Here is a 25,600-nt window from a genome sequence, read left to right on the forward strand (position 1 = left end):
AAATTTATAATCTCCCTTTCTTGGGATTTTAAGAAGCAACGGCCAAAGAGACATTTCACCACAGAAAAGAAATGAATGACTAAAAAGCACATGAAAAGATGCTCTATCCGTAGCATTAGGAAGGGCAGGAATCGTTAAAACCACAAGGAGATACCACTTCACACCCACTAGGGTGGCGATAATAGAAGACACTAACAAGCTTTGGCAAGGATGTGGGAAAACTGGAATCCTCATACAGTGATGGTGGGATGGCAAAATGGTGTGACCACTTCGGAAAATAATTGGGCAGATTTTTTAAAAGTTAAACAAAAATTACCATATGACCCAGTAATTTCACTCCCAGGAATCTATCCAAGATAAGTGAACATTTATGGGGTGCCTAGGTGGCTCAGTCGCTTCCACTCAACATCCAACTCTTGGTTTCTGCTCAGGTCATGATCTCCTGGTCATGAGATCGAGCCCCGTATTGGGCTCATGTTGGGCATGGAACCTGCCTAAGATTCTCTCTCTCTCCCTCTCTCTGCAACCCCACCCTGCTCCTGTGTGCTCTCCCTCTCTTAGAGGAAAAAAAAAAAAAAAAAAAGGTGGGGCACCTGGGTGGCTCAGCTAGGTAAGGGGCTGCCTTCGGCTCGGGTCATGATCCCAGGGTCCTGGGATCGAGCCCCGCATTGGGCTCCCTGCTCAGCAGGGAGCCTGCTTCTCCCTCTGCCTCTGCCTGATCCGCCTACTTGTGCTCTCTGTCAAATAAATAAATAAATAAAATCTTTAAAAAAAAGGTAAGTGAACATTCATGTCCAAAGACATGTATGCAAATGTTCACAGCTGCATTATACATAATAGCCAAAACCTGTAAATGACTCACATGTTCACCAGCAGTGAATGAAAATGTGGTAAATACAATGAAATATTATTCAGCAATAAAAAGGTAGATTACTGACCTGCTACAATATGGATGAACCTCAAAAACATACTAAGTGAAAGCAGACACAAAAGACCACAAATTATACAATTCCATTTATATGAAATCTCAAGAGGTAAACCCACAGAACTGGAAAGGTTAGTGGTTGCTTGGGACTGAAGGTGGAAAGGGAGAATGACTACAATATATGCAGAAGGGATCTTTTTGGGGCGACGAGAGTGTTGTAAAATTGGATTGTGATGATGGTTGCATAGCTCAGTTATAACAGGTGAATTTTAGAGTTTGTAAATTATACCTCAGTAAAACTTACTAAAAAAGAAGGTGCAGCCCCAAGTACATAGGTTGATGTGGGTTCACACCTCTTAGGAGTATTTGCATTTTAAAAGGGGCTCATAAAAAAAAAGATTTCAAACCGTAGAGTGTGACAGAAGGCCAAGCAACAGCGGCCAGCACTCCTTCGGGTCATCCTAGTCGGCAGGGTCCTGCTCCACCAGCCCGCGCCCCGGCTGTACTGGTGCCCTCCTTTACACTCTGGGGCAGAATGAGAACAAAGCCGCATACTTTCATCTCCCACCTTGGTTGGGGCCCCGCGTGGAAGCCGGTATCTGCCTTACGTAGCCCCATTCATGCAACAGTACCCCGGCTCTCATGCCTCAACTTTCTACAAGGCAGGCCTAGGACCTGCTGCAGCCCACCCCCATAGCCAGGTAAGTCCAGCTGGAGCAGTGGAGACCTTCCTCCTCTCAGAAGGGCCCCGCACCTCATCCTGCCCAGCTCCTCCTGAGCTCCATGCAGCTGACAAGCCAAAGCAAGTGTAGTGAGGGCAGGAACCATATTTAAGACTTCTTGCATCCTCTCCAATGTCTCCCCCACAAAATGCCAAGTATAGACAAAAGAGCTGAGGAATGTACAATATAATGACTTATAAGTAATATATTTTTGTCATTCAGATGACCAAAATACATCTCTCAGGTGTATTTGGTCTTCATCCACAGTTCCTGAAAATGCTTCAGGGACATAAAGGTAAAATGGGAGTCTTGTTATTAATGAGGTAACTTTCAGACCCCACCCCAGGGCAGGGGTCAGTTGGTTGCCAGGAGGATGAACGATGTGATTAGGGAGTTAGAACTATCCATCCTACCTCCCATCCCCACTCTCCCCACCACCCCCCGGGAGGGAAAAGGGGCTAGAGGTCGAATCAGCCAAAGCCCAATGACCTCGTCAATTATGATGGTGTGATGGAGCCTCTATAAAAATCTAAGGGGACAGCTTTTGGTCCTTTTTGGAGAGCTTCCACACTTGGGAAACCAGAATGCTCCCACATGCCACCAAGCCAGACCCCAAGCCCCATGAGGACAGAAGCTCCTTTGTTCAGGGCCTGGCCCTATGTAACTCTTCATCTGGCTGTTGATTTGTATTCTTTATCACATCTTTAATAAACTGGCAAATGTAAATAAGACATTTCCCTGAGTTCTGTGAGCAGGTCTAGCAAATCAATCAAACCAAGAAGGAGGTCACTGGAACCTCCAATCTGTAGCCAGTTGGTCAGAAGAACAGGTCACATCCTGGGGTGTGGGGGACAGTCTGTAGGACTGAACCTATGGAATCTGATGGCATCTCCAGATAGGTAGTGTCAGAATTCACCCAATTCTCTGATACCCTAGGGTGCCTAAGAATTGCTTTGTGTTGTGTATGGGGAACTCCAGCATCGGAATTAGGTCTGGAAACCTTTTTTTTTTTTTTTTAGATTTTATTTATTTATTTGACAGAAAGAGAGAGAGAGAGCACAGGCAGGGGGAGGAGAAAAGGGAGAGGGACAAGCAGACTCCTCGCTGAGCAGGGAGCCCGATGCAGGGCCCGATCCCAGGACCCCGGGATCATGACCTGAGCCGAAGGCAGATGCTTAACCGACTGAGCCACCTAGGTGCTCCGTGGTCTGGGAGCCTTTAAAACAAATGGTGACCACCTCATTTTTTAAAAGATTAAGAGCCAAACACTAGTGGTAGATTTAAAAAAGATAATCCACAAAGTTGTATTTCTTTTAATATACAAAAGAGTTTCTTTTTATTTGAGGTCAAGCTATAGGGCTCCAATAACCACCTGGCACATGTGGTGGTCGAAACAGAACAGAAGGCAGAATGTCTCCATAACAATAAATTCCTAATCCAATAAAATACAACCAAGTATGAAGGAAAAAGAATCAAGAATTCTTACCCTCTACTTTTAGGGGAGTTTCTCCCTAAAAAGGGAGAAAAGTGCTGAGGTTGAGTTTTCTAGACCATGTTAACAGTTCCCTAGTCTGTCCATTGATAAACTCATTCAACTTTGTAAGTTGGTACCATGAGCTTCCTGCTCCGCTGGACGCCTCCTGTGGACCACACTCATCAGCTGAAGCGTCTGCGTCATCAGAAGTCTACCTCAGCCCTTGGCTGGGATTATAGGCTGAGTCCTGAGGCAAGACCCTCCCCCACCACCACCACACACATGCCTTCTCCCCAGGGAGAGTCAGGAACCCCAACACAGCGGGATCATAGAGAACAGAAGTGACAGGCAGGATCAGATTCAAGGCAATTCTTCCTAAATTCACAAGTGTGTGATTTGATGGCACAGTGAGGTTTTAACTCCAAAGGACAATTCTCCTCCCACCCTCCTTTCTAGAGGTAGCAGCTACCCCAGAGCTTCTCTGATTGCTCCACCCACACCTGCACTTCCCTGTTTTGAGGAACATTCTTGCCTTGAGCACCATCTGGAACCTTGGCATGGGACTTAGGCTGGGAGGGGTTGAAGGGAAGGTGTCTGCAGAGGTCCATCAGGTCAAAAGCAGGTGCTATAGGCAGGCACTCCTGTGGTGCCACATTATGACCCAGAGAATTTTCCTTCTTAATGTAGGTTCTAGTCAAGAGCCACATGAGGCCAATAGCCAACATGAGCAAGACTGCAGTGAACACAGCAACTCCAGCCAGCAGGTCCAGGTAATTTAAGGATAACTCAACTTCTGAAATACAAAGAAACATTTTTTTAAAAAAAGAGAACCAAATGACAGGCTTATATTCCATTACCAAAGGGACTCTCAAAAGCACCTTCAGAGATTTATATACTCTTATCCCCTATCCCTAGCATATTGCCTGGCACATTAGTAGGTACTTATTTTTTGAGAGAATAAACAAATGAACCGACTGCTAATATTTTATCAAAGCCAAAGCCAGACTTGGAACAAAATGAACAACCCTGATAATGTAAAGACTTGTTACCAACTCTGGCTGTATAGCTCCCTCAAGAACCCCCATTCGTACACACGGAGTTAACTTCGAAAAATGTCCCACATCCTTTTGCAATGTGGATTCTAAATTGCCTATGAGCTAATGACTAAAAGTCTTCCATCTTGGGTATATCAGAAATTAATTTTGTCTATTTTTAAAAAGACAGAAACCGTTAGGGGCGCCTGGGTGGCTCAGTCGTTAAGCGTCTGCCTTCAGCTCAGGTCATGATCCCAGGGTCCTGGGATCGAGCCCCGCATCAGGCTCCCTGCTCGGCGGGAAGCCTGCTTCTCCCTCTCCCACTCCCCCTGCTTGTGTTCCCTCTCTCGCTGTGTCTCTCTCTGTCAAATAAATAAATAAAATCTTAAAAAAATTTAAAAAAAGAAACCGTTAAATTTGAGACCATTCACCAAGCACAAGAGCCAGTTGTATTCCAAAATGTATTCTATCATCATGTAACTTACTATAGATCCAAAGAACTATAACTAGTTTGCATACCATCTAGAAACGATCTTTAGAGCAAAATCCACAGACGCAAGATTTCTGAAACTTCAAGATGGCTGCCTCACAGAACTTATTTCAACTTAACTCTTGTCACTGCAGGTAACGGACTGAATGTTTATGTCCTCTCCAAATTCATATATTGACATCCTAACCCTCTAGGTGATGGTATTAGGAGGTGGAAATTTTGGGAGGTGATTAGGTCATGAGGGTTGAGCTCTCATGAATGGGATTAGTATCCTCATAAAAGAGGCCCAAGGGACACCCTTGCCCCCTTCTACTGTGTGAAAACAGAGCAAGAAGGCCATTTAAGAACCAGGAAGCAGATTCTCACCAGACACCGAATTTGTTGGAGCCTTGATCTTGGACTTCCAGCCTCCAGAACAATTTCTGTTGTCTATAAGCCACCCAGTCTATAGTATTCTGTAAGAGCAGACCAAATGGACTAAGACATTGTCTTATCTGGACACTTGGAGGGTGCAGGAAGTGAAAAAACATGGAAAAATTACATATTGTCGGTCACAAGTAGATTCCTAGTCATAAGATATTCAGTTAATACATACTGAGCCTGTATTTTGTGCCCAACTCAATCTTCCTTTGAAATATAAAAACTAAGAAACACACACCCATAAAAACCCAAAGAACTATGCAAACAGCATTGCAAGGTCTCCCACCTGCTCTCAGAGTCCAATAGCATCTTTGCTGGAATTTCAACATCTAATATTCAAAGAGCTAGACAAAACCTTTGGTGTCTAGTTGAACCCTTTGTTTCATAGGGGTGTTCAAGACATGAGCACCAAGGTCACACAGCAAGATGAGAAAGAGAAATCTTGTCTATTGATCTGACTGTGGTGGCACCAGGTAGTTTATATTATTTCACAGGTAACTGTACCAATGAATTACCATCACCAGCAATAATTCCTTTAAAAAGCTAAGGGCATCAGCTAGTTCATTATCAACTGCTCTATGCCGAACCTGCTCAGAAGAAGCTCACTCAAACCCATGCAAGTCCCTGCCCAGTTTCATCTTTGGTAATAAAACGTCTAAAAACAAGGGCATGACAGACAGAGCCTTGGGGAAACAACCAGATGTTCAAGGTAAATTCTACACACCTACTTTGATCAGAGTCAGGAATGGCATCCTTATGGAAGTGCTCCGAAGCTAAAGTTTGCAAAAGAAAAATCAGCGCAATGAAGATTCTTATAGGAAATGGTTTTATACCGTGTTCGAAGTTCTAGAACAGTTTCTGGACTTTGTCTCCTTCCGGGAATGTTTGCTTTGGTGTTGGTGACTGGAGGCATCAGATTGAGAGCTCGACCCTGACCTGAGGATGGTACAGATCTCAGGAGATCCCCGCAGCTCATAGGCACACAGACGAGAGGGCATCTGGGCATCCAATGCCTTTGTGAGGAGTGTGCACACACAGCATGTCAGGCTGCGTGGGGTATGGTCTTCATACTCCTTTTGGCAGCGACATTAGTAAGAGCCAAATCTGTTCACACATTCTGCTCCATTATCACAGAACTCCAGGCCAATTTCACACTCGTTCACATCTAAAAATAGAAGAATAGACTACTCTGGTTAGTCTCACTCTCTGGTCCCTTCTGCTGTACTATCCTCCAGACTATTCCAAAGACTCATCTTCTGCCTTTTCCCACTCTTGCCGGTCTCATGCTGTTCCTTGAACACATCAGGCACAGCCCTGCCTCGGGGCCTCAACACCATCTGGAGGCCTCCTCATCCTGCTGGCTAGCAGCATGGCTCTCTCTCAGGTGTCTTCTCAACAAGGCTTTCCTTTACCACCTTTTAACTACTATAATGACCGCATTTCCCAATAGAACATACCAACTTATCAACTAATCTACTCTATAGTTTTCTTGCTTGTCTCCTGGCTAGGGTGTAAAGCCCACTGGGAAGGAATTAGTCTTTTAGGTTCACTATTGAACCCCGAGTACCTAGGACAATGCCTGATCCATAGTGGGAGTGTAATAAAATAGGACATAAATAGATGAACTAATAGCCAACACTTCCTTGGACTGGGAGGCAAGCATAAATTTTCCATGATGAAGACTGAGAAGGGGCCTGATCTCCATGGGAAATGACATGGACTAGCACCAGGGGACTTTTCCTATTTACTCAATCCTGGCTGAATCATGCCTAATCTTCCAAGCATAGTAAATACCGACTGCCACCAGCAGCCAAGAGATCCACACATACCTTCAAGAAAGGGGCCTCTTTCCTCCACCTTATGGGTTCCTAGAGCATCCTTGATGAGGGTCCTTAGCTGGTAAGACAGAGAATCAGGCACACTCACTGCTTGAGATCTTAAGTGTAACCAGAAAATGTATATGATGTTCACAGCATCTTTTCTAGGAATGTTTTGGAAGGGAAGAAAAGAAAACACAATCCAGATATTGTGGTAGAGAAATATTAGTTTTTGAAGAGAGTACGATTAGACAATTTAGTTACAAAACTGTATCATAGATGGTCGAATTCATTAATTTAGTTTCTTATCCAAATTGTGGTCTTTTCTATGAAGTAACAAGTCTTAGTTCTTGTCTGTATAAAATTTTCTCTCTTGGGATGCCTGGGTGGCTCAGTCGGTTAAGCATCTGCCTTCAGCTTGGGTCATGATCTCAGGGTCCTGGGATAGAGCCCCACGTTGGGCTCTCTGCTCGGCAGGGAGTCTGCCTATCCCTCTGCATCTGCTTCTTCCTCTCCCTCTGCCTCTCCCCCAGCTCACGCTCTCTTGTGCTCTAACAAATAAATAAAATCTTAAAAAAAAAAAAAAGTTTCTCTCTCACATGAAAATTTAGCCTGAGGAGGTGGTTTTTAATCACATTCTCCTTAGGATGTTAGCTGCTCTAGTTTGTTGTAATTTGCCAAATTGTTCTCCATTTACAAGGCAAGGGAAAGTTGTGTCAACTTTATTTCAGGTATGTGGACTATATATAAATGAATTAGGCTTCCCCACCCAAAAAATGGAACAACCACATATTAACACATCTTGAATAAACAACTAAACCTCCAGAACATGTACTTTTCCATTCCAGTCAGCCCACCCTCATCATTTTGGGATTAATAGTAGTCCTTTTCTCCTAAGATCTGTAAGCAAAAGCAGAGATCGTACGAGACCACCTTTGCTCTTATTACAGCTGGTCAACATTCAACACATTCCTACCAACTGATTATGGAGGCTGCCTTCAGCCCCAAAACACAGGGAGTGTTACCCCCACCCCAAAAAAAGGAAAAAAGGTCTGGCGCACCACAGCCCTAGGTAGATAGCTGTTGCTTATCTTTTTTTTTTTTTTTTTTAAGATTTTATTTATTTGTTTGACAGAGACACAGCAAGAGAGGGAACACAAGCAGGGGGAGTGGGAGAGGGAGAAGCAGGCTTCCCGCTGAGCAGGGAGCCTGATGCGGGGCTCAATCCCAGGACCCTGGGATCATGACATGAGCCGAAGGCAGACAATTAATGACTAAGCCACCCAGGCGCCCCTGTTGCTTATCTCTAATGGAGTGTCTTTTTCTGAATAAATTTTAAGAACAGAAGTTAAATGAAGGATGAGCACTGGGTGTTATACGCAACTAATGAATCATTGAACGCTACATCAAAAACTAATGATGTGGGGCGCCTGGGTGGCTCAGTCGTTAAGCGTCTGCCTTCGGCTCAGGTCATGATCCCGGGGTCCTGGGATGGAGCCCCGCATCGGGCTCCCTGCTCAGCGGGAAGCCTGCTTCTCCCTCTCCCACTCCCCCTGCTTGCGTTCCCTCTCTCGCTGTGTCTCTCTGTGTCAAATAAATAAATAAAATCTTAAAAAAAAAAAAAGTAATGATGTACCATATGGTGGCTAACTGAACATTATAAATAAATAAATAAACAAACAGAAGTTAAAGGCCACTAATTCCAGAAAAGAACTGCTAACTGACAATTATCATTAAAGTCAAGTCTTCTTGAAAAAGGAGAGAAACTTATTATCTTATTTTCCTACTCTTTGTCTATCTGTAGCATTTGCCACAGATCTCCTTCTTTTCGAAAGAAAAAGGAAAACCCACAATGCTACGTAGCCCACACACATAGCCTATTTCCACATGGAGTTATGCTATATGCATACAGGTTCGTATATTTTCAGAAATTTGTATTGTCATAGTCTTTTAATGGCTAGAAAGGAGTCAAGTAGAGGGTACCATAATTTATTTGATCTTGTTCATTACTCATATTTCTAACTTTTATTATAATAATCCTGTGATAAATATAATGGTATATGAGTTGTCCAAGTTCTCTTTCTGGGATTTCTAGAAGTGGGATATGTGGGCCTGAGACCCATTTGTTTTGAGCTCTTGATATGTCTGTTACCCTGTTTTCCGGAAGGTGCATGATAATTTATAGCCCTCTAAGCAATGTCTCATAACCATTAATACTTGCTAGACTATACTACATGCCATGAACTGTTCTAAGCTCTTTGTATTAACTCATTTAATATTCATATCAATCTTACGAAGTTAAGTACTGTTATTCCTATTTTATAGAAGAGGAAACTGAGGCACAGAAATTATGCCAAATCTTTTTACAGGAAGAAAATTAGTTTGAGGAAGAATCCTATTGTCAACTTAGGGTGAACATTGAGGGGAAGCAGAGTTACCGCAATTACTGATGCTTGTTAACAGCCTAAGATTGTATCCATCTGAACTCTGAGGACACCAGGAGTGTGGGATGGGTGCTCCTTTGTACCATTTAAGTAGCTATGGTCCTTCCCTTGAACAGCGCAACAACCAGTTCAGAGATCCTGCAATAATGCAAATAGTAGTAGTATCCCAGTCAATTAGGTCTCAGCAAGTTAGAAACTTTTAGAATTAGCACCTTCGTGGACTTTATAAAGCTAAGAAAACAGATTTGGAATGGGGACTTTGTCCAAAACTTTCTTAGGGACTCAGCTGGGACTAGAGCCTAATCACCTACACCCCAGTCTGCCATCCCTCTTGCATGCCCATTGCCCTCAGCTGTGTTTCCTGATCCCCGCCAGAAGGCAGACCAGCAAGTCAGGGTATAGAGGACAGTTTCCACCTGGGTAAGGGCCAAAAGCCAGGAGAGGGAGACAAGGGAGGAGGGAGAGGGAGACAAGGGAGGAGGGAGAGGGAGGGAGGTAGAGAGGGGAAAGGAGGGTGGAGTAGGGAGAGGAAGAAAGAGAAAATGCAAATGTACAGGGGTGGGAACCCCCACCAGGGACTGCTGACCTCATCACTAGAACAAGAAGGGTCTGTGGGTACATAGGTACTTAGTCCAGTCCTCAACTTACCTCCTGCTTAGTTTCTCTCACCACAGATTTTAACACTTTGAAAGAGCCCCCACTCAAATTCTCTTTGAGGTGCTCTGACTTAACCGTCACTTTAACTAAGACATCTGCCAGAGAGAGGAGAGAAGAAACCCCTATCAACAAAGTACACCAATAAGGCTTTAGTCTCACAAGCCTCTTTGGGACTTCCCCCCCCCCCGCCCCCCCCCACCTGAACCACACTCTTGTCTCTTGCATTTATGTTTGTGTTTACGCTAGACTGGGGAATGGGTTCTCAGACAATGGCCCAGGGCCATGCTGCTATTCAGGTTAAGCCTGGAAATTCCAAAACTTCCACAACCCAACTTGAGGTTTCAGTACTTGAGTAACCCTTCCACGATCCTGCACAACAGGATGGCAGCCCCCTGTTGCCAATCCTTTCCACGTGCTGCTGTCCATAACCAGGGTTGAGATGAAAAGGCCATCAGTGGTAGAATTCTTCACCACTCAGCAGGGGAAGGAAACACTGGGGGTTTGTGCCTTGTGTCCTCGCCTTTCTTGGGATCAGGACTGCTGAGGGATTACCTGCGGCCCCACAGAGCAGGCCATGGGGTTGGGGGACAACCTGGTATTTGGTACTCTCCCCTTTCCAACCTGAAGGTGTGGCCTGGCGGTGGCCAGCTGGTGGAGGGTCCCGGACGGGTCAGAGGCTCAATCCTGACTTCCTCAGCACTTCCCCAATCCAGGGGATCCTCTTGGAGAGATCTGCTCTGCCAGGGGTCAGGTGAGGAGTCCAGGCTGTCTCCCATGGTCACCCTGTACAACATCTGAGCCATTTCTCTAGCTTTCTTTCCAAGGGCAGCTGCAGACCCCGACGCTGTCTTCTCCTTGCTTGGAAAGAACTGCGAGGACTTGGAGGGCCGTTCGGAAGGGGCTGGCAGTGGACAGTTCACCAAACCATCCAATACAGGTTTACTCTGCAATTTGGGCTTCCAGAAAGCAGTAGTGAGTAGGGCGTTTGTTAGACCCCTTCCTCCATTCCATGCCTTGCTTAGCTGTAGCCTTGGGGCTATGAAGGTTTCATCTATGAACAAAAACTCTTCTTCCCCATCAGGTATAAGGGAAAGGGGGGACAGATGCCCTTTAGGCCCTATGGCTTCCTCATCCCTCATCCCAGCAGTCCCCTGAACCTCTGCCCTTCTGCTTCCCAGACCCATGTGGGTGACACTCGGGTCTGAGATGGTTTCTAGCCGCCACTTTGGGGCCAGGCCAGAAGGAGGCTGCTCTCTACCAGGGGATTCTCTCCTTGCAGGGGATTCTCTCCTGGGCTCAGCAAAGACAGAGTACCGGCCTCAGATGCACTGCTGGGGGGCCTGGAGGCCAGTCTCCTGGAGAGTAGCATCACACGGACAGCCGGTCCCGTGTGCCAAACATCAGACTCCCCAAGTGTCTGCACACATGAGAGGCCTTCATTTCCTCAGTCGAGGAGACTCCCTGGACCATGACCTTGTCCTGGCTCTCGGCAGTCCTCACAGCCACAATCCAGGGATGTAAACGACAGTATATCTGTCGGGCCCGGGCCAGGTGGTCCAGCTGCACCGGATGTTTGGCAAGTGGCTGGACAGCTTCTGTGGCAACCAAACCTCCCCAAATGGGTCCCTCAGAACCACACAGCACCTTCGGCTCGGACTGAAACATACACTACTCTGATGTGTTGTGCCGCCTCTGGGGAGGAAGGAATGAGGGGAAAGGGAGTAGGAAGGAACCAGGTGGTAGAAGACCCAGCTAACAAGTCAGAGAGAAGAGCACTATAAATGCAACCCTATTCACTCCAAGACAGAAGACCCACCTTAGGCTGTGCTTAAGGGACAAAGCTACTGACTTCTCAGAAGGCTCACAGCTCCCGTGTCACCACCTCTGGAAACTTCCCACCTACTTCCCCATGACTCTTCCCATCTCTGGTTGACCACAGTGCCCTGTGAGTCCTTGCACCCCGACAGTAGTCAGACACGGCATTTGTCATGTTGCATCTGGCCGTCGGCGGTTTGTCTCTAACACCCTCCCGTGAGCACCTGGTTCTAGAAGCTGGCCGCCTCCCAGGGGCTACTGCCCCACAGCACACTCAGCTGCCTGCTGGATGCCCTGTGGTCCTGCAGTGCCCCCAGCCTCTGCTCCCGGGGAGGGAGGTGGAGATCGCAGGGAATGCACGCTCGCTTCCCACCCGGCCCCAGACGCAGGAAGGTGATCAGGGAAGCAGACTATCCAATCGGTGCTTTATCAGCGAGTAAGGCAATGCTGACACCTGGAATACCCGGCAAGGTCTCTAAGAGGCCCTTAAGGGGTCTTCTACCAGCCTGATGCAGCTTCTCACCTGCTGGGTTGCATGTGAGTCAACAAAGACTCCCCTTGGGTGCCTGGGTGGCTCAGTCGGTTAAGCGTCTGCCCTCAGCTCAGGTCATGATCCCAGGGTCCTGGGCTCAAGTCCCGAGTCTGGCTCCCTCCTCAGCAGAGAGCCTGCTTCTCCCCCACCCTCTGCCCCCCACTCCTGCTTGCTCTTACTCTCTAGTGCTCTCTCAAATAAATAAATAAATAAAATCTTCTAAAAAACAAAGACTCCCCTTATTCATCTACCATTGGCCTCTTCCTTTCCGCTGCCCCTGTCACGTTCCCCTGCCCTGGAGCCTCTCACCGTGGCCTCAGTTCTCGGAGACCAGTGCCACGAACCCTGGCACCGAGCAGCTGTGAGCAAATAGTCAAGGGCCCAACATCTAGGTTCTGTGATAGCCCCTCCCTACCCTGCAGCAAACCAGGTGTAAGCATTCCAGGATGAACCCCCAGACAGCCAGGCAGCGCTGAGGCGGAGCACCTGAAGAAAGCTGGCTACAGCCGGAGCTCCCTCAAGAGACTGGGAGTTTTATTCAATTCTGCAAAAGTTAGAACTGTCAAGTTTAAGCAGACATGGCAAGAAAATACTGTGACAGAGTACCTGCTTCTGGCACTCTGGGTGACTGGGACCTCTAAAGGACTCTCCCTCTACAGAACCGGATCATGAGTAGTGCCTACACCAAATTCCTCATTTGCGAGGAGGAGGGCCCTATGTACCCCTTCCCTGCCTGACTCTCCAAAGAAAACCAGGAGGGAATTCAAACAGAACTCTGCAGAGCTCTGCAGAAAGTTTGGATTGCAGCTCCAGGGCGTTCAGCAGAGAGGCCAGACATGCTGACCTGAGGATGGTTATGGACACGAAGGCCTGGGACAGCAGCAAGATGGAGACATGAGTCTGGGACTCCTGCCATGAAGAGAGCCCTGGGGGAGCTGGTGTGCTTCCAGCTTGGAGCCTATCAGCCTACAAACAAAAGCGCATCCTTGTTGAAAGCAAGCATTCCAGTTTAGGCCTAGAGCAGGGGTCCACAAACTATAGCCCGTAGGACAGGTCCAGCTGCTACCTGCTTTTGTAAATAAAGCTGTACTTGAATAGAGCCAGGCCCATTCATTTACATGAGTGTTGGAAGTATTCCATAACCTGTCTCACCTATGCAGTAGCTACTAGATACATGTGGCCATTGAGAACATGAAATATGGCTTATGTGATGGAGGAACTGAATTTTTTTAATTTAACTTTAATTTTAATATAAATAGCCACATGTGGCTAATAGCTATCATTAGTGAAGCATAGTTTAAGATCAAGCACTTCTAGCAAGAGACAAAAAAAAAAAACAATTTATACTCAAAGACTTCTTGGAATTATCAGATAAAGATAGGTATATGGGACAATGTTTAAAGAAATAAAGAACATAATCATGGGGTGCCCGAGTGGCTCAGTTGGTTAAACATCTGACTCTTGATTTTGGCTTGGGTCATGATCTCAGGCTTGTGAGATGGAGCCCTGTATCAGGCTCTGCGCTGGGCATGGAGCCTGCTTAACACTCTCTCCCTCTCCCCCTGCCCCTCACACCCCCAAAAGAAAGAAAGACAGAAAGAGAGAGAGAGAAAGAAAGAAAGAAAAAAGCAGAAAGATATATTGGGAGGGGCGCCTGGGTGGCTCAGTTGGGTAAGTGGCTGACTCTTAATTTTGGCTCAGGTCATGATCTCAGGGTTGTGAGATGGAGTCCTGGGTCAGGCTCTGTGCTCAGCAGGGAGTCTGCTTGAGGTTCTCTGTCTCTGCCCCTCCCCCTACTCTTGCTCTCTCTCTAAAATAAAAAAATAAATCTTAAAAAAAGACATATTGGTAATAAATGGGCAGATCAAAAATAAGTGAACTTATAGAAATGAATAATTGAAATAAAATTCCATGACTACTGATGTCTGCAATGTACTTGAAATTCATCCAAACAATAAGATGAATCGATGGATAGATGGATGGATGGACGGATATGATAAAGTATGGTAAAATGTCAATAGTAGAAGGCAGGTAGTGGGTATATAGCTATTTACAGCAAAGGTCTTTTAATTTGGTTGTATGTTTGAAAAATAATAAAATGTCAGAAAAAAAAACTACTCCTGAACCAAATAAAGCACCTGTGATACAGCACAGAGACAAAGACATGAAAATATGAGAGAAGTTAAGAGTCTTAGATATTTAGGGGCATCTGGCCAGCTCAGTCAGAAGAGCATGCAACTCTTGCTCTCAGGGTCATGAGTTTGAGCCCCACGTAGGTTGTAGAGATTAGTTTAAAAACAAGAGAGAGAGAGAGAGAGTCTTAGATATCTAATTGGAGCTCCAGAAGAAACAGGTAGACAATGGAGGAAAAGAAATATCTGAGCAAATGGTTACAAGTTTTCTTAAGCAGATGAAAAACATGCATCCACAGATCTAGGATACACAGTGTGGTAACTAAAGATGGCCATAAAAATTTTGCCACTCCACCATTGAAAGGTGGAGTCTAACCCTTCTCCCCTTGAACCTGGGCTGGCTGTGGTGACTTGCTTAATCACCTGCCTCAGGAGATGTGTGGATTGCCAGGGCTCAGCTTCCGGTAAAGTGAGCCCTTTGGAGGGCTGGATGGCCATTTCGGCATGTTCTTCAAGCATCTCCCCAGGGGAGGCCACTGTCCAGCTGGTCTGCTGCTCGGAGACTAACTAAGCAGCTATAGTAGCAAATGCCTTTGGCCCTGAGGGAGCTTCACTTCCAGGGGAAGAACCAGAGAGTATGAAAGCCAGCACCTGGAAATAACTCAGAAGCAAAAGCATGCAAGGTGCCATCCAATCTTCTTCCCTCAAGCAGGTTTGTTACCTCTGTGCTCTCTGTGCCATAGGAGAAGTTTGAAAATAAGTTCCCACTTCACCTTATGTATGAGGACCAGGCATTGCCACACTAGAAATGGTCCCTGGGCTCAGGTCAGGAAGTACTCACTAAACTTCTAGAAGCTAGCTCTGCTCCAATCAGATGTGGAAAGAGAGCCTGACAAGCCAGCGAGCTCTACAGAAAGTTTGGATTGCAGCCCAGGGCGTTCAGCAGAGAGGCCAGCAGCAACTCTGCTCTTTCCATGACTGGCTAAACTCTGGGGCATGGCTGGACTCAGGGAGCCAGGGGAGGGATCCACCTCCTAACTCATCTCCCTGCTGCCACTCTTATGGAATGGTCCATTCTGTGGAGTAATTTCTGTTCAGAGATACCACATCGTTTCCAACTTCAAAACTCTCCAGAAGCCTGTCCTCATTCAAAATCCTGACACCTGAACAGGATCTATAAGCCCTTTCATGATCTGGCAATTGTCTCTGGTCTCTTGGACCTGCGTCTCTCCAACTTGCTCATTCCTCTGCAGCTGCATGACTTCCTTTCTGTTTTTTTTTTTTTTTTTTTTTAAAGATATTTTTTATTTGACAGAGAGAGACACAGCGAGAGAGGGAACACAAGCAGGGGGAGTGGGAGAGGGAGAAGCAGGCTTCCCGTGGAGAAGGGAGCCTGATGCAGGGCTCGATCCCAGGACCCTGGGATCATGACCTGAGCCGAAGGCAGACGCTTAACGACTGAGCCACCCAGGTCCCCCTACCTGGTTAAGTTTCTAATGATAATATAAATATGTACAGAGAACATACGGGTGGTTGCCGGAGGGGAGGCTGTGTGTTGATTTGACAGAGAGAGACACAGCGAGAGAGGGAACACAAGCAGGGGGAGTGGGAGAGGGAGAAGCAGGCTTCCCGTGGAGAAGGGAGCCTGATGCAGGGCTCGATCCCAGGACCCTGGGATCATGACCTGAGCTGAAGGCAGACGCTTAACGACTGAGCCAGCCAGGCGCCCCCTTCCTTTCTGTTCTTAGAACATGTGAAGCTCATTCCCACCTCAGGGACGCAGCATTTCTGCTCCAACTTCCTGGGGCACTCTTCTTCAAGTTCTTCATGCGGCTTCTCCCTCATTTCAGCCAGGTGTCTGCTCAAATATCACCTGAGGAATCTTCTCTAACCACAGTCAAAAATAATCCCCTCCCCATCACTTTCTTCGGTTCTTCCTCACGGAACTTAGAGCTACCAGATATTCTTATGTTTAATGAAGGGATCATCACCCCCACTAGAACATAAGCTGCATGGAAGAACAGACTCTGATTTTGTTCATTGCTGCATCCCCGGGGCTTAGAATAAAATAGTGCCCAGCAAATGGTAGCTGCTCACTAAATGCAGGCTGAGTACGTGAATAAGGGTCTGTCGACAATCTGACACTGTGTCCCTTGGATAGGACATAAGGACAGTAATCATAAGCCCGGTGGAGGGACCTACAGGGAGAGGTTACAACATAGGTCATACAAATCTCAGACCAAACATGTCCCTTATTTCTGAGGATAATAACCAGAGTCCCCTGGGCAGACACGGATGCAAAATAGGACAGTGGCTTTCAAACTCAAGTGAGCATCAGAAGCACCACATGGAGGCCTTGGAAAAGATTACTGGGCCCTACCTCTAAGCGTTGATTTAGTAGGTCTGGGGTGGGGCCTGAGTGTTTGCATGTCTAACAAGTTTCCAGGTGATAATGATTCTGGTCTGGGTACCTCACTTTGAGAACCATCAGTGTAGGTCAAACTATATAATCACCTTGGTTCATTTCCACCCAGAGAAGCCCAGGGGGAGACTCACTTGAAGAAAGCCAACATTCCTGCAGCTCCTTATACCACGTGGATGGTGATAGCTGATCTTTGCTCATCACGTGCCATCCCTCCTCTCAACATCTTTGCTAACCTTTGCAGAAGGGACCCCTTACCCTCCTAGCTAAACTCTGCCAAACTCAAGCCTCACCTCCTCTGTGGAGCTCTCCATGACTACACTGGCTCATGATACCCGCCCCCCAACCTGTGCAGCTGCTCTTGGGGTTTAGACACTACATCATCTTTCTAATCACTAACTTTCCTAATCACGACATGCTAGCCTCACTTCATCTCAGACCAGAAGCAGAAGGGCAAGCCCAGGTTTCGAGTGTCCCCTAGGTGGGCTCAGAACCATGGCCACAGAGCCTGCTGCTGTGTGCCCCTACTACCTGGGGGTGATGCCCAGCCTCAGGAACTCACAGCTCACTGAGTAGCTCTCAGGGGTGTCTAGGGAATCCCAGCACAGGATTTCATTCTGGTTCAGCTGGAGACAGAAGAAGGAAAGCAGTGGAAAGTTCACTCTTCACCTCCAAAATGTCTAAATCCAGCCTTGCCAGAAATACAGCATGAGCAGCCTTCTCTTTAGTCCCTTCTCCTAGGGCCAACACAACAGATGTCAAAGGCAGAGTGTGTACCAGAAGCCGTGCAGTCGAAGGTCAGCCCCCCATAGAGCCACCAGGTGGCCAAGGAGGTGTTACTTGGTGGCTCTCAGCACCTTAGAATCTCCTGGGAAGCGTGTAAACATCCAAATGCCAAGCCCCCAAATTAAGTCAGGATCTCTGGGCAGGGCACCCAGGCCTCAGTATTTTTAAAACTCCTCAGGTAATTCCCATGTTTAGCCAAAGTTGAGAAAAGCTTCCATATTCTCTCCTAACTTCAGGCCCTTAGAAACGTCAGTGTAGACATGACAGAGTTCTCCATCTTACCTGGATCATTCATTTGGATGATGGTCCTAGTGCTTGGCTGTCCCAGGTTGCTCATCTCTGAGACACAACTCCCTTCAGGGATAAGAACACTTAAATAGAGATCCATTACCAGAACAATGGGCTTCCCCTGAGGACCCAACCTCAAGATTTTATCTCTGCAGTTGAATAGTGTTGTCAGGTTTGAGCTTCTAAGAAGGCCAAGAACCATGCCCCCAGCTCTGACCCTTATGACAGAGTTTGGTTGGAGGCAACACTGTGTAGGAAGCAGGTGGAAGCTCCTTAGGGGACGTAACAAGCTTAGCAGGGCTCTGATTTTAGTTCGTCGTGATTTCCTGCAGTTTGGGGGTAAAGATAGAAGTAGAAGACACCAGAATCAAAGAACGAATCCTGGTCTTAGCAGGGTCATGATTGGATGACCATCTCCTTGCTCATTTCCTCAAAGGCCAAAGTCCCAAAGTATGGATGACACCATAGACCTCATACCCATTCTGTGAACACAGCTGACTTGTCTGTATGCTTACAGTGTCATCCGCCTGTTCTTCCAGAGCTCTTCTGCCTGGGTCACTGTTTCTTTGCCTGACGTGTTGGCCTAGCCTCTCCCACAGATGACAGGTGTCCTGAGGTCAGTGACTAAGCCTTCCTGGGCCATAACCCAGCTTCTTGCAGCCATAACCCTGCAGGGTCTCCAGGAACATTGATGGGTTGGTAAAAAATACGGGCAGAAATGTTTGGAGAAGAGGAAGGCTGTTCTTCCCCCTCTCGGGTCTCTTTTGAGAAGTAACATGATTCAGGGCGATGTGCAGCAAGAGCTCCACTTGGGGTAGCTATTACAAGTGTCACTCTCCGCTAGCCAGGGGCCCGAAGTCTGCAGGACACATGCCTCATGGTAGGAACAGGAAGCACCTGTTTTCCAGAAGCCTTTTCTCACGGCCCCCTACTGCCTCACCTCCCCGCTTGTTTACCTAGCACACAGCCCTGGGAATCTTCCCCTCTGCTTCACCCCGTTGCCTGGGGGAACCCAAGGGGGCTCTGAACAAGTTGCTGATATGCTGTTTGGGGGTCTGAGGCCAGCCCTACCCCACCCCCCATGGGCACAGCTGTGAGCCACCCACTCCTGGATGGCCCCTTCCACCCAGGCTCCCTATGAGCAGCTGGGTGGCAGGCAGGCTCTCCCCGCACCGGGAACTGGATGTCCCTGCATATTCACCACCTTCTCGCAGGGCCTGAGAGCGAGGCCTGACGTGGGGCTGGACCTGAAACCTGACTGTGGATGTGGCCCCTGCGGAACTTCAATTCCAGCCGTCAGGCCAGAGAGGGAAACCGAGGGGAATAAGGCAGGGGCCCTCTTCTGACCAGGGCTGCCCTCCCTCTCCAAGCAGCAGGGGTCTGAGGGTAGACACAGCCTCCACAACCTCTTCCTTTCGGGCGTCCTTGGCCTGAGGGGGTACTAATGAGGCACCTGTTCTGCACTGTGCAGTAAAGGGCAGGGTGCTCCACGACAGCTGGATGTAATCAGTACTGGGAGGGGGGGGGGGATCATGCCAAAGCTAATGCAGTCACTTCATCCCCCACCCCAACCCCGCCAGCCCTCACCAGAGGCTGAAAGCAGAGAAGACAAGCCTACAGACTCGTCCTCACTAACTTCTCAGCAATCTCGTCACCCAGACTGGGCAGGGCTAAGGCTGGGGAATCCTCTGGAGTGAAAACAAGATGGATCTGCAAATTGACCAGAGAGGGCCTTGTGCCCCTTCCTCCCTGCCCAGTGCCCCTTGTCCATGAGCTCTCCTCGGAGACCCCTGGATACTCTCCTCTCCCACAGGAACATGCTAGCAGGAAACCAGGGGCATCAGCTGTTGGCACCTTTGTGTGATCTCAGCCCTTAGGTCACCTCTCCGACCATAACTGCCTGGGCCTCTGACTGGGACAGCACAACCTGAGCCAAAGGCAGATGCTTAACTGACTGAGCCACCCAGGTGCCCCTCATGGTCACACTTTTCCTGAGTTGAAGAGCTCCAGGCATGGGGAAACTCTGGAGGAGTTACAGGGATGGGAATAGGGTGAGGGATGCAAAGGCATCCTAGGACCCTGAAACTGTATCATCTAAGTGGATCTTGTCAGCTCAGGCTCTGCCCCCCTGAAAGGGTTGGCACTCCTCAGAGTTATGTCCTTTGTCATGGTCCCTCCTCCCTCCACACTTCGCTCAGGCTCATCTCTACAGCATACAGCACTTCTACCACCATCCACGCCCCATATTCTCAAATCCTTAGCTCCACCCTGAGGTCCCTGAATACCATGCCTGAGTAGTGTGCTGGTTTCCACCTAACACGTAGATCCCCTTCCCCACACCTCTGCTCCTCCTTCCAGAGCTTGATTAACAGTACCCCCATCTACCCTGGTCTCACCAAGCCTCATGCCATGAGCCATCCAGCCAGCCGGGATTCTCCCTTGCTTTCCACAGCTGTTCTACCTACCTGACACCTGCTGTCTATACCCACATCCCCTCCATCCATTCTGCCATTGCCTTGCTTGGAGCCCTGGAACCCTCACTTGCTTATGGTAATGTTGTATGTCCAAAGTGACTTTGGGGAGCCCTTGTGTGTAGTTTTCCTGCTTAGAAAAGATTATTCAAAAATAATTTTGGTTTTTTAGGGCACCTGGGTGGCTCAGTCAGTTAAGTGTCTGCCTTTGGCTCAGATCATGATCCTGGGGTCCTGGGATCAAGCCCTGCATCGGGCTCCTTGCTCAGCGGGGAGCCTGCTTCTCTCTCTCCCACTCCCCCGGCTCATGTGCTCTCTCTCTCTCTCTCTCTCTGTCAAATAAATAAATAAATAAATCTTTAAAATAAAAACTTTGGTTTTTAGAAATCAGTATAACTTTTATCATTATAAAAAACTTTCTCTTAGCTTTTTTAATATGAAGAATTTAATATAAAGAATCAGTAGCTAGGACTCAATTTGTTGACTATCACCAATAATTATCACTCTGAGAAATTCTATTGGGCAACATTTTCAGCAAGGAGAGCTTTTAAAGTCCCAGTGCTCTCAGGTGCCATTTTTATATATATTCTATCTTAACCGTGTTTAAGTGGCACATTGTTCATTCAGGGGCATTAAGTACACTCATGTTGTTGTGCAACCACCACCACACCCACCCACAGAATTCTTTTCATCTTGCAAAGTTGATGAAAAAGCTGTACCCTTGAAACCCTAACTCCCCATTTCCTCCTTGTCTCTGCCCCTGGCGCCCTCCCTTCTACTCTCCGTCTCTAGGAGGTGGACTGCTTTAGGCACTTCCCATAAGTGCAATCATCTGAAGCCTGCTTGAACATCTCGAGCCTTTGACCTTGACCTCTCCTTTGCCTGAAATGCCCTCTCCTAACTTTCAGACTCCCACTCATCCCTTAAGATCCAGCATGTCTCCTCCTCTGAAGCATTCCTTGACTATCAAAGTCAAGTTCATAACCTCCCTCCCACCCCTTGGCATTCCCCACTGACCTAGCAAATATTTCAGTTTGCACATACCTGCAATGATTTACTTACATAGACAGAGCAACGTGAGGCCAGGGACCCCACCCCCACCCCGTGCCTTTTGTTCATCACCAAGGCCTCAATACCCTGCAGAGCCGGGCTCATTAACTGAACAATGCCCCCATCTCTCCCTCAGTTCCATCAGTCAAAGACCAACAGATGTCCTGCGATCCCCCGGTACCACCTAGGACCTCTCTACTGCCCTGGGCTCAAAACCTTTGCTTTCCATTTCATTAGGTTGGGAAAGAACAGTCCAGCTGCTTCCCAGGAATCCCTGCAATGTGCCCTAGTGGCCTACAAGCCTTCTTCCCCAACAAGCGGGACTGGTGACCGAAGTGTGGCCACTGGCCAAGATCTGTGTTCTATAGGGGAAGTCAGACAGGGTGCCCACAATCAACAGATGCTGCCAAAGTTGTGTAGTAGTTGTCTCTCCCAGGCTGGCCGAGATGGAGAGCAGGCAAATGCCTGAGTGAGGCCTAGAGCGGCTCGGGTCGGCCCGCACCTGCTGGCTCCAGGGCGGCCTGTGGGCTCGGCTCGTGCCACTGCCGTTGCCACCACTACCCCGCTCGTGGCCCAGCCCTGTGGACCCTGGTGTCGGGCCGGTGGCTGAGCCACCCTGTGTCAGCAGCAAGCCTTGACCGCTTCTTCCAGCTGTCTGGATGGAAATGCAGCCGTGTCCGTAAGACTGAAACTGGACAGAGGCAGCAGGGTTCAGATGACCCGTTCTGGAACCTGACCTTCACCCTTGCCAGAACTTCAAGCCTCAGTGAAGATTTCTACTCAGGCCCAGCGTTGAAAGCGCAGACGACAGGCCTTCATTGACTGGCTAAGAGAAATGCTTGGAGGTTGATGGTATTTCAGGTCAAGCGCTCCTGCTTCTGGCTGGGGCAGAGGCTACTCTTTGCTGAAAGAGTAGCCAAAGAGAGTCTGCATCAGACTTGCTGGGCAGAGAGGGGCTTGTTTGCTAACACACGGATTCCTGGGCCCCCCCCAGATAATCCCATCATCTGGTTCTGAACCTCTGGGGACTGGGGGTCCATCAGTCTCCCTAATTAACAAGCTCCCACCGGACCCCCAGGTAATTTTTGTGCTCACTAAAGTTTGCAAAACATTGCCTGCCCAGTCCAATAGCAATAAATTCAACATGCTTCACTTTCCTAGAGCAGGAAGAGAAAACTCATTTCTGTCCCAGGGTCCAGATTTCAGCAAAGTAAAAGAGTCACAATCATTAAACCACCTCCCCACGAGTGCAATGGTCATGTATTTGTCTCCAGAAACCCTATGCAGAGGTGCATGGGTGGGTGTGGTGGAGGGTGGGCTTTGCCCTTGAAGGAGGTTATAGAGGAAGATGCAAAGGAGGAGACAAGAGGAAGGTAATGAGAAAAGAAGGGGGTTTGTCTTTCAGACAAACCAAGAGCCCAAGAACTGTTAGCCTGTGGGATCACAGGAAAGATGAAGACTGATGAGGGGCCTGACTGAAATATAAAATCTCATGCCACAGCAGAGCTGGATCTCAAAAACATAATATTGAGTGAAAGGAAGCATCGCAGAAGAATCATACAGTAAGTTCCATTTATGTGAATTTTTAAAAACTAACAGAAGCAAAGAGCATATTGCATAGGAATGCATACATAGGCTGTAACATTGTAAAAAGCAATAAAGAAATGATGGCCCTGGAATCCAGACAGGTCCCCTGCACCACCTCAGTGAGACCGGGGATGACAGGGGACCTCAAAGGTACTGATCCCTCTCTAATTCTTAAACAGGTGGTGGGCTGGTACTCAGATGTGGCGACATGTACCTGATGCATATCATTTTGCATGGATGACATACGAAGGTTTTTAAACATACATATGAAATAATGAGCAGCACGAATATAAACATGACTTGCTCATCAAATTCTGAGATACTAGGAAAAGGTGTTCCCTTCTAGGATTTGTGGCAGGTATGGCTTGAGCGAATAAAAGGAAGACCCATTCACCAAGGGACTTGTGCAGCACTTGTTACTGACTGATCTTGCCTCTGGGACAGGACTGGGTATGTAAATGAGGTCTTGGGCACTTGATCGAGAGAGGAAATACAGTGTCCAGAGCCACAGGGCATGGGCTGAGAGCCAGGCAGCAGAGCCAGGTCCTGGAGGGAGGGGGGACATGCCAGGGTCAGCAAATCCAAAAGGGCCAAAATGGGAAGGAGGAATTCAGACCGGAATCCAAGCAAGTGGGACCAGAGGAGGGGGAACGGGAGGGGGGTAATCCAAAGGGGCCAGCCTGTAGGAATTCTCTGAGCTGGATTTGGGCCCCCTCTGGGACTAAGGGCGACCTGGTCTGTGGCAAACTTCTGGAAGCAGACATGACAGGAAGGTGGATGTCAGCCCCAGAGGTGACACCAGTAGACAGAGCCACAGATGGCCAAGAGCAGCCCCCCTGAGGCAGAACCTGAGGTGGCCCCATTAACCACACATACCCCACCCCACCCACCCCCCAGGGACATAAGCAGCCTTAGAGGCAACCTGTCCACTTTCTGGCTCAGTACAGAAATCCCTCTCCATCCTGTCACAAATTCCCAAGCTCTGACTCTTCTAGAGGCTCAGGACCTCTGAAGGGTTCTGTCCCATTGTAAATAGTCATGCTCTCTTATCAAATTCTTTGTTCAGAGCTGAATTTCAGCCTCCTTGTCATATTTCCCCAGTTGTGTCATCTCTGCTTTCAGGAGCCTGCAAATTAGCCAAGTCCCTCTCGTACCCACCAGGTTAGCAGGACTATGGGTTCTGGCCAACAAGCAGAACAAGGTCCACCAGGGGCATGGTGTGGTTGACAGCGATGGGCCATCCTGACTGCCTCTCAGAAAAGGACTTGCTGCCGTCCAGCACACAGCCTTCAGCTGGCTGGGGCTGGCCGAGAGCTGCCTCACCAAAACTGCTGGTCACGGGCAGGGTGTCTAAAAGCAGGCCACTGGGACGCCTGCATGGCTAGTTGGTTAAGCATCTGCCTTCGGCTCAGGTCATGATTCCGGGGTCCTGGGATCAAGTCCTGCATGGGGCTCCTTGCTCGGCAGGGAGCCTGCTTCTCCCTCTGCTTGTGCTCTCTCTTTCTCTGACAAATAAATAAATAAAATCTTTAAAAGAAAAAAAAAGCTGGCCACGGCATTCCCCCACCAGCCACTCTAATGGGCCACATATGCCCGTGGGCTCAGCTTTGTCAGGACTTCCTCTCAGCATCACCACCCTCTGTGCCCAATCCTGCTGGGCCAGGATGGAAGGGGGCCAGGAGCCCAGAAATGCTGGCAACTCCTAGAAGCTGGAAGAGGTAAGAAAATGGGTTCTCTCCTTGAGCCTCCAAAAAAGGAATGGGGCCTTCCTGACACCTTGATTTTAGCCCAATGAGAGCCACTTTGGCTCTTCACCTTCACAGGTGTTTATCCCTAATGAATGTCCTGCTCGCCAAACCCCAGCTCAGCACCTCCTTCCAGAGAGCCCTATCTGCTACAGAAGGGAGTCTTTACAACGGACTAACTCAAAGAGGTGGTGGTTTTGGACCCTCTAGCAAAGAAAAAAAAATGGTGTTTTCATTTTCAGATACCTTATTCTCTGCAGCCTTTGCCAAGAGTCTGGGGTTTCCCTAAGAGCTCCTTCAAAGCAAACAGGCAAGGATTTTATTTAGGAGAGAATCCTCTGCAACTCTCCAACCTGAGCAGGTTGTTCCAGTGAAGAGTTCAGAATGGGCCAGACTGCAAACATGCTCAGCTCCCTGCCCCTGGGTGGGGCTGGAAAAGCCATCACCCTCTTCTACTTCCTGGTGCCAGTATGGGATTTACTAGCGCAAACCAGCAGAACAACCTGGCAGTTTCCACTTACTTGGAAAGGGTTTCCTTTCAAGTTCTTTTCCTTTCTCAGTCCCAGAATTCTCAAAAGCCATAGCTCCCTGGTTCTCCCTCCTCTGGACCCATAGTACTGATTGTTCTTGCCCCATTTTATGCAATTAATTATGCACCGTTGTAGGACAATTCTCAGGCTGCTGGCTGGTCAGCTCATTTACTTATCCCTTGGATTATTATTTTCTACTAATAACAAAACAGCAACCAGCTAGGAGCTCCTCCTCCAGATATTTTTGTAGGAAGAAGAC

The 25,600-nt window shown here is 48.1% G+C and overlaps 1 protein-coding gene across 3 annotated transcripts in view; it reads right to left on the minus strand.

Moving 5' to 3' along the window:
* Nucleotides 1-2,927: 2,927 nt before the first annotated feature.
* LOC116636255 overlaps nt 2,928-25,600 on the minus strand; it is a 103,474-nt gene continuing 80,801 nt past the window's right edge. Inside the window, exons 3-5 of one of the 3 annotated variants that reach the window (XR_004300301.1) lie at nt 6,895-6,961; nt 5,899-6,230; nt 2,928-3,914 (exon numbers count right to left, since the gene is read on the minus strand). Coding sequence is in view for 1 of the 3 variants with exons in the window: in XM_032410887.1 (XP_032266778.1) it covers nt 3,574-3,914 (341 nt within the window). In the remaining 2 variants the exon portion in view is untranslated. Of the gene's footprint in view, nt 3,915-4,608; nt 6,231-6,894; nt 6,962-25,600 lie in introns of those variants that run through there. The other 2 variants (XR_004300300.1, XM_032410887.1) reach the window with 2 other exon arrangements.

Source organism: Phoca vitulina, unplaced genomic scaffold (genome assembly GCF_004348235.1).
Source record: "Phoca vitulina isolate PV1807 unplaced genomic scaffold, GSC_HSeal_1.0 scaffold12, whole genome shotgun sequence".
Taxonomy (NCBI): Eukaryota; Metazoa; Chordata; class Mammalia; order Carnivora; family Phocidae; genus Phoca; species Phoca vitulina.